The sequence below is a fragment of the Cryptotermes secundus genome, unplaced genomic scaffold, assembly GCF_002891405.2.
Source record: "Cryptotermes secundus unplaced genomic scaffold, Csec_1.0 scaffold68, whole genome shotgun sequence".
NCBI classification, from domain to species: domain Eukaryota; kingdom Metazoa; phylum Arthropoda; class Insecta; order Blattodea; family Kalotermitidae; genus Cryptotermes; species Cryptotermes secundus.
Genome location: NW_019722422.1, coordinates 464568 through 474406, shown reverse-complemented (window position 1 = coordinate 474406; position 9839 = coordinate 464568). Strand labels below are relative to the sequence as shown.

Below are 9839 nucleotides of genomic sequence, written 5' to 3'. Positions count from 1 at the left end.
AAGCCAACTGTGATTTAACTATACTTCAATAAACTTAAATATTTTCTCCTCAAATACATAATATGTTTGAATAAATGACCCGTGGAATTAATTTTCATACTTTCATATAGTAATTGTTATTTCATGTTATACAGAATGCAGGTCTTTTGTAAGTTAACTTGACATTCAGAGTTGAAATTGCTTTATAGTAACACTTTATCGAATGCATAGAGTAGTTTTGAGAATACATTTGCGTGTAAACATTGTCATGAGTTGTTTTAATGTTAACAAAAATATGCCTTTAGGTAATTTTTTTTCATCAAATGTTTGTACAGGTTACTAGTGTAATTGTCAGAGACCAAATTGTTTCCAGTATTTCTCCTCTAACACGTTTTCATGCACTCACATTGAATTTGATGCCATGTGAACAGAAATGTGTATGCTTAGAGCATACATATATCCTGGGACCTTCTTATGAAGTTCCCCCAAACCACCATAAAGCATGAGCAAGACAAAATATATCATTCATTTTATCCAAAACTTTTTCATGTGTTCGGTATATACTATTGCAAGATAAATATAGGGTGAATCGTATAGAACTAGCCTGATGAATTTGCTAATAATTCCGCAGGTGATTCATATAACCGTTCAATTAGGACATAATAATCCGTGGGCTGTGCTGAGTTGAATGGTGTGTGAATGATCCGGCAAGTGGCAGCCCTTATGCTGCAAGGTCAAGGACAATGCCAAAATGTGTCTGCAGTGGGCAGGCGACAGTCATGGAGTACACTATTGAACAGCGAGTGTTTCTAATGCCTACTTGAAAACTGTGGACACTTTCAACACCTGCTATGACCACGGCACACAATCCAAGATAAGATATGTGTAAATTACTTTAATATCTGTATGGTATATTTCATATTACACCTCATTTCGTCTGGCCGGTTCTATATGAATCACCCTGTATAAAAGTTCATTTAGATACTCAAAGTGATAAGCTATTGTGTATAGTCTTATGCAAGAAGGAACTAGCTCCAAAATGCTGTTTTTCAGCTCGGCAATTTTTAGAAAAACATGAAATATAAACTATACTAAATCCTTATTTGATGGTTAAAAACTGGAATCTGCACTATATAACACAGCTTTTCAGAACCTTAACAGCCGATTATTTAATTTTGGTACAGTTAGAAATACCAAAGCAATTTGATGGCTGGCTCCTCCTTGCATAACTGCATCCATTTGTTAGGGTTTCTGTTGAGGTTTAGTCTGGGTTGAGAACAAAAGATTTAGACATATATTTTATAAGGAAAGCATGGATGAAAAGAAAGGACAGTGTGCCACTATGATTATTCATGTTCTTGTATGCATTTTGAATACCTACCTGTTTAATCACATACCTTCATCTGCTCAGGTCCCAATCTTCGAAAAAAGAAAAAAAACTTACTAATGAAAAAGACTGCTTGGTATCAAACCTGGGGTCCTTAGAGAAATTTTGAACTGCACCATACGATGGGGTACCCAAAAGAAACCGAACTAATTTTTTTGTGGGCAGAGCTTTTGTAGTACCGTGTTTTGCCGCTATGAGTGCATAGAGCTAACATTCCTGAGTCGATAAGGTGACTACCGTTGCTTCAGAAAGTAAGGACTAGTTTCGGCAGAGTTTATAGTGACAACTGTTTTGTGTGATCATCGTTTTTGCAATAGCTGATTTTCGTGAACAGCGTGCGGCGGTGAAATTCCGCTTTTTGCTCGGGAAAAGTGGAACAGAAACTCTTGAAATGTTAAAAACGGCGTACAAGGACGATGCTATGGGGAAAACTCAAGTGTTTGAGTGGTTTTCCCATTTCAAAAATGGTGAAATGTCAATTGATGACAAACCTCGTTCTGGTCATCCTTCCACGGCCCGAACACATGAAAATGTTAAAAAAATTCGTGAAATCATCAAGGAAGATCGACGACGGACCATTGAAGAAATTGTGGAGCTGTCGGGAGTGACTTGGAGCTCAGTTCAGCGAATTTTGACAGAAGATTTGGGAATGAAAAGGGTGGCTGCGAAATTCGTGCCACGACTGCTGACTGCTGAACAAAAACAAGGTCGCGTGGAAGCATGCTGTGCTTTGAAAGAAGAGTCCCGAAATGATCAAAACTTTTTTTCAGCGTTTTGCTGATGTTGCTGAGGTGAAGGAAAAAACGACGGAGGCGCTGTCAAGCATCTCAAAAGATGAATTTAGACAATGTTTTGAAAAATGGAATAAAAGACTAGACAAGTGTATTAGTGTAAGTGGAGAGTACTTTGAAGGGGATTGAAGGTTTGTGCTTAAAATTTGAATAAATAAGTTTAAAAAAAAATAAGTTAGGTTTCTTTTGGGTACCCCCTCGTATATGAAGATACTGTCTTTTGGGATGTGATGCTGTGTAGTTTGGTAGATATTTACTGTGTATTGGAGAACTACTGCTTCCACCTTCAGNGCAGCAAGGAGGAAAAAAGGGCGGTAAGACCATCACTATGGAAACCTCAAATCTTACAGTTTACCTCTGTGGGGAGACTACACCATGTGTTTTCTCAAGATTTGAAAATCTTTGAATCTAGAAAGTTACCCTCCTATCCTGAAGATTGAGGCAGTACAGTCTGAAATATCGGTATACCTCTACCAGATTACATACCCTCAGACCCCAGAAGACAGTCATCTTCAAAATCACTGCCATGCAAGCCTCAAATGTCATACAGCATGTATGTCTATTTGCATGATTGAACCTTCATCCTTGTTTTATGTTGCTGAAATGGGGTAGAATTTCAGTTCACTATTCTGTATCGAGTTGTGAATATTATATGCAGGAGCCCCCCCCCCAACCCCCATCCAACAATATTCCTGGTTATTACAGGGTAAAGGCCTTACTTTTCCCCCATTGTATATAATGTGATCTATGTTCAGGCTATACATTACTGTTTTCAGCTACAGCAGACTTTGAATTGGGTGTAGTTGTTTTGATCATATTATCTAAGTGTTAATGTGTTTGTCTGTTTTACTAATACAGTCTTAGCCACAGGTGTGCAGAATGCTATACATTTATGGAATTTTCAACTGTAGTTTCTTGTCATGTTATCAGGGTTATACTGTTGGAACTCTCACTATGTCCTAGGTTGAATAACCTAATTTACTGAATTTTAAGTTGCATATGTGTCAAGTAAGTATTAGCAACTCGCTAATACAAGTCTTACACATTAAGTGGTTAATGTATTACCCATCTGTTGAACTGAACAAGTAGATATATAAATTCTCAGAATGCTTGCCACAATTTAATTCAGAATCTTTTGTCTTCCTATTTGCTATCTAAAACAAAGAATAAAATAATAGAAAAACTGTAACTTCACCTGTGACTTTGTATGAGTGTGGGAGGGAAGAACACAGGCCGAGAGTATTGAAAACAGTGCTGAGGAGAATATTTAGATCTTAGAGGGAGGAAGTAATGGAATGCTGAATAAAACTGCATAATTAGGAACTTCATAATTTGAACTTGCCAGATATTATGAAAATTATCAAATCAAGGTGAATTAGATGGGTGGGGCATGCAGCACACATGGGAAGGAAGAAAAATGCATATCTAGTTAGTCTGAAAACCTGAAGGAAAGAAATTTCCAACATCAAGGCTTAGGTGTGTTAATGAAAATTTTCCTGTGCCTAATTAATTAAGAACTATGCCATGAAAACATATGGGTGATTGGAGGTATAGCTCCACCATTCTTGACCTCAACACTGTTGATGAATGGTGACTGGGAGGATATTAAAATGGATCTTTAAGGGGATGGGAAGATGTGGACTTGAATTCATTTAGTTCAGAATAGGGACTATTTGTGGGCTTCTGTGAATATGGTGAAGGACCTTTGGGTTCCATAAAGTGCAGGGAATTTGACTAGGTGAGCAGCCATTAGCTTCTGAAGGAGGCCTTGATCCTAGCAAGCTGGCATTTCTTTTTATTGCTAGTGGGGTGGGACTAAGTCCCTTGTACTGCGGCCACTTCTGGCCTATTGTACCAGCCCCAGACGATAGGTGAGGGTGATTGTGGAGCAATTGGTGGAATGAAGATTGGCAGGGGAAACCGAAGTACTCGGAGAAAACCTGCCCCAGCGCCACTTTGTCCACCACAAATCCCACCTGACCAGACCCAGGATCGAACCTGGGCCGCCGTGGTGGGAAGCCAGCGACTAACAGCTTGAGCTATGGCGCGGCCCAAGCTGGCATAAGTGGTAATGCTTTTGACTTCTATTAGTGAAGTACCCAGTTCAAGTCTCAGCTGAGACACCAACTGGGACTTCATCTGCCTCCCAAAGCAAATGATGGAGTACCTCGAATCAGGCTATGATTGCTGCACACTTGAACTGAAGTTTACCTTCTGATTTTGTGTTCTCATATTAACCACCAGAAATTTTAAGGTTGAGAGATGAAGTGAACTTTCAACACAAGAACTTCATTTGTCCAGAATTAATGCTACTTCAGTATTGAATTAATGTATCATATCTATACATTTATTTAACAAAATGATGGTTTTTAAGAGCATAAAGAATGTGGCTAATCCATTATACATAGATAAGTCAATAAGTAAGTTACAAATGGATATAGAACTTAAACAAATAAGAGTACTGATTTGAAAAATGCTTTTATTTCTCAACATAATCTCTCTGTACATTGAGGCACTTGTCCCATTGTTTCAAAAGCCCCTAAAAACCAGCAGCATAAAATTCTTTGGGCTGCTGTCAGAACCAGGCAGTGACTGGGATCATGAAGGCATACCGCTCACCGCATTCCAGCCTCAAGGACAAACCATAAATGCTGACTCCTACTATAACATCCTCAGGAAACTTTATAAGGCCATTCAACAGAAGAGACCAGGACTCCTCACCAAAGGCGTGTTGCTCTTGCATGACAATGCGTGTCCCCAAACTGCCAACAAGACAAATGAGACACTGCGAAATTTCAAGTGGGAAGTCCTTGAGCATCCTCCGTATAGCCCCGACNTTATACATAGATAAGTCAATAAGTAAGTTACAAATGGATATAGAACTTAAACAAATAAGAGTAGTGATTTGAAAAATGCTTTTATTTCTCAACATAATCTCTCTATACATTGAGGCACTTGTCCCATTGTTTCAAAAGTCCCTGAAAACCAGCAGCATAAAATTCTTTGGGCTGCTGTCAGAACCAGGCAGTGACTGGGATCATGAAGGCATACTGCTCACCGCATTCCAGCCTCAAGGACAAACCATAAATGCTGACTCCTACTATAACATCCTCAGGAAACTTTATAAGGCCATTCAACAGAAGAGACCAGGACTCCTCACCAAAGGCGTGTTGCTCTTGCATGACAATGCGTGTCCCCAAACTGCCAACAAGACAAATGAGACACTGCGAAATTTCAAGTGGGAAGTCCTTGAGCATCCTCCGTATAGCCCCGACATTGCTCCAAGTGACTTCCATTTATTCGGCCCTCTTAAACGTCATCTTTCGGCTGAACATTTTCCCGACAATGAAGCTGTATATAGGGAAGTCACCACCTGGTTCTGACAGCAGCCCAAAGAATTTTATGCTGCTGGTTTTCAGGGACTTGTGAAAGAATGGGACAAGTGCCTCAATGTACACGGAGATTATGTTTAGAAATAAAAGCATTTTTCGAATCAGTGCTCTTATTTAAGTTCTATATCCATTTGTAACTTACTTATTGACTTAACCTCGTAGTTCATTTTAATAGGGGAAGAATAACTCAAATATTATTATCTTCAGTATATTTAGGTTTCATCCCTTAAATATGAATCTAAAATGACACCATTACAAACTGCACTATATTATCTATTTAAATTTTTGTATTTATTTAATATGATTTTACATTATATTCCACTTTGAATGCAAAAATAATTGTACAATTGATATCAGTAGTCAGTTTCTTTTAAAGTCTGCTTTCCTACTGGTACCAGTCTTCAAGAGTTATTTAAATATGAAAATATTGAAGACTCTTGGAAATTTGAAATCATTTCAAGGTTTCTGGTACTCTGAATTGTACTGAATAAACTGAAAATTAACTGTTACATTATAAAAAGATATCAAGATAAATAATGACCAGCATTCATCTTTCTGGGAAACTCTTCCATTTCTCATAATCATGAATTAAAGCACATAGACATCAACAAGAAAAGCCCAGAACATGAATGTAATTACTTCAGAACTATTTATATCACTTTGTAAAACAAATATTTTGACAATGTGTCTTATACACTGAACACTGAAATATGAAATACCTGTCTGAAACAGTACCTCTACCATGCAAGCTGCATACAAGCTTCAGTACAAGAGATGTTGCCTACTGGGCAGTATGTTCTGGGCTTAGGTCAACTAGCAAATAAGGCACATTTAATTTATGTAACCTTGGTTCACCTTGGCAAGCATGGGCAGAAAAAAGGTTACCATAGCAATAATCAATAAACCCAAGGCTTCTCTGATCCTCCTACAGTTCAGTTATCCTGAATAATACATTCATTTTTTTTGTTCTACCATTGACAAAGGCTCATGTTCTATTCTAAGCAGTGTAAGATAATCACAGACTATCTTGTTTTACATAAAATGTGACCAACAATTCTCCATTCCTAGCCATTATGTGGCACCTATGAACTATGAATGTCTAGAGTAGGGGTGGTCAAACTTACTGGATGTCGAGCTACTTGTGATAATTTTCAGAAGCTTGGGAGCTGCAGGCATACATATCATGTACAAAATTTATGTCAAAATTTTCACTGACACTTTCTAGCTGATCCGTATTTCATGTAAGTGCAATACAGAAGCACACGTTGTTTTAAAGTATACTGCACCATGCCAGAACACACCATTCAGTAATTGTATATAAGAAGAAACAGCTAATGGGGCTGATAGTTGTCACCCACTGCTGACAAATCAGAAATAATTCCCACACATGAATTACACTGCTCCCCATGAAACATAATGCGATTAAGTGGTTCACAAAGTCAATAACTTCCTTAAGCGGAGAGTTGTGAACCAGTAAGCAAAGATAAGAACCTCTCTGTATATTTAGAATTTTACTATTGTATAATCAATATTGTCATCTGTTAAGTGTTGATTCATTTAACACTTTTTCCACTGAATGGCTAAAATTAGGAAAATGGTATACAGAGATCAATGTATAACCATGAACTCTAGAACCATACAGCCCTAGCCAATGAGCAGCAAAAAAAAATATATACAGACACATTCATCTTGAATACTATTAATGTTTTAATAATTAAGAAACTACCATTATAAAATGGGAGCTGGGATAGCACAGTCAGTGTAGCAACTGGCTACAGGCTGGATGATCATGGGGTAAGAGTTTGAGTTTCAGTAGGCTCTAGATTTTTCTCTTCTTCACGTTGTCCAGCTCTGAGGTCCGCCCACCCTCCTATCTAATGGGTACTGGGGCAAAAAGCTGACCCCTCACCTCCAGTTAGTGCTGAGGTCAAGAAAATGTGGTTCTGTACATTCACTCCCCTATACGTCTTCATGGCATAGCATTTAATTAAGCACAGGGACACTTTTTTACAGTGAATGCGATGAAGTACCAGACAAATATGCATACCTGCTATCAGACGGCTGGATTCAGTTGAAGATTTCAAGACAATGGGCATCAGAAATTTGAGATGAAAGCCACAGAATCAAGACCAACTGTAAGAGGCCAAGGTTCATCATGGAACATAGTGCCCACAGGAGGAGGAGGGGACGAAGGAGTTTGAGGAGAACGGTAGGATGATGAATGAACAATAAACTGAAATCATGTAGTGTGGAAGGAAGTGGTCTGTTGTAGATACCATCATAGCATTTCCCAGGGGGGACCTAAGGAAAATCTCATAATAAACACCTCATCAGATTAGTTAGTCTGTTGCTTGAGATTTGAACTCGTGGCTTCCCACATATAAAGCAGCAGTGCTGGTGACTCAACAATAATGTTCAGTATGTGGTGAACTAGGGAAGGTTTAGCAATCACAGCATCCATGTATTTGAAGAATACTATCTTCTAGGATAGTACTTTATATAGTCTTGTACACTGCCATGAGAACTTCAAATCTCACATCCATAAGTTTATTTATACATTGTTAATGATAACATTGATGACCTTTCTCTTCTCTGAAGCTTTATAATTTCTCTACATGCACACACACAGTTCTCTGCTCAGAATTTTAAAAATACTCTTTGTCACCCAATTTTTAAAATTCTGGATAACCACTGTAATACTGGAAGATATGAAATGTTTAGATATGTATTTCAATTCTGTCCTTGGTATATCATGTCACAATTACCTGAGAGTTTCCAGTTTAATCTAAGCAATGAAAGGGTGTCTGAAGCACAGTATTAGTTTCATAAATAAAATTAATATATACTATTTGTAATAATTAAGTAATTGCAAGTTTGGTACTACAGCAATATATCATATAACACTCATCACCAACTACTCAGTGTAAATCACATATACCTATTCATACCCCAAACACCTGGGAAGTAAAGTACTTAAAAATATTGTACCACATATAAAAAAAAAATAAAGGAGTTTTTCTTTACAAAACTATATAGTACACATAGCAAATATATGTATATCAGTCTGTATGTTAATAACTAACCTCAGTGTCAAAGAATATTAATTCCTGAACAACTTTATGTGCAGCAAGTAAAATACTTCTTGCACTTACATTACCATGCAATTCACAGTGTTATAAACACATTCCTTTTATAGAGATAAAAAGCAATCAGCATCCATAATGTTGTTCCCCATAAATTCATGGCAAGGTACTCTTCATGAGAATGGTAATATGGTAGCCAGCTCCAGGGAAACATTTGTTTTGTAACTTCATGTCCAATGTACAACACAATGGAATTCATACCTAAAAATTAATATTTCCGATCAGAAATTTTAAGGACATTTAATATTTAATTTCACTGAACAACTTTACAGGACAAATTCAAGATACTGGTTAGAATTTTGTTCAAACATTCTCTATAATGCATTCAGACACACCTACCTGCATAATACAATGGACTGCCAGACCACCAGCCTTTAGCATCCACAACTACATACAGAACACTCTGAAGTAGAAAAGCCATGCTTGCAAGAGCCAAAACAAACGAGAGGGACCACAAGTTCTTATTCACTGGAATGATTCCATCATTCTTTGAGAAGTTGCACAATATTCCAGCAATTAGGCCCTGCAACAAAATCACAACTATATATTATGTATATAAATGTACCTGAATGAGAACTTAATATTATAAGAGGACATCTACAAATTTCAAATCCCAAGAGGTTAAAACTCTGTTCATATGAAGTAATGTATCAAATATTGGTTCTAAGATTTATGTATATATATATATATATTACCGTTAGGATATTCATAACGGAATACCTAGGTATTTAATATGTCAACTGAATAGTTTACTTGAAGTATGTAATAAGAATATACTTTTGCACTCTTAACTAGTTACTTCAGAGAATACTTAATTATTCCATGAAATAACTATTTTAGGGCAGTTAAAATGTAAAATAATGTTTTTTACTGGGTTAGGTAGTCATGTTACACTACCTCAAAAGGTTTAAGACACACATGACTTAACAAAATCAACACACTGCCAATAAGCACGTGAGAACAAATCCATTTGATGACAGGAATGTACATGCAGCAGTCAATATTGTGGTACTTACTTACTTGCTCATGGAGCTGAGCCTTTCTGGAGGAGCTGCCAATTCTGCAGCTACTCAAGAATTTCCCAGCATTTTATGGAACCTGAAGGTTCATTACCATGTTCACAAGAGCCCTCCACTGGTCCCTATCC

The 9839-nt window shown here is 37.3% G+C and overlaps 1 protein-coding gene across 4 annotated transcripts in view; it reads right to left on the bottom strand.

Annotated features, from left to right (window-relative positions):
* Positions 1-8082: 8082 nt before the first annotated feature.
* Positions 8083-9839, bottom strand: part of LOC111861261 (heparan-alpha-glucosaminide N-acetyltransferase) — a 21533-nt gene continuing 19776 nt past the window's right edge. For all 4 annotated transcript variants that reach the window (XM_033750249.1, XM_023845680.2, XM_023845681.2 and 1 more), the window contains 2 exons: positions 9032-9215; positions 8083-8893 (listed from right to left, as the gene is read on the bottom strand). In XM_033750249.1, the coding sequence (XP_033606140.1) occupies positions 8715-8893; positions 9032-9215 (363 nt within the window). In that variant the 3' untranslated portion in view covers positions 8083-8714. The remainder of the gene's footprint in view (positions 8894-9031; positions 9216-9839) is intronic.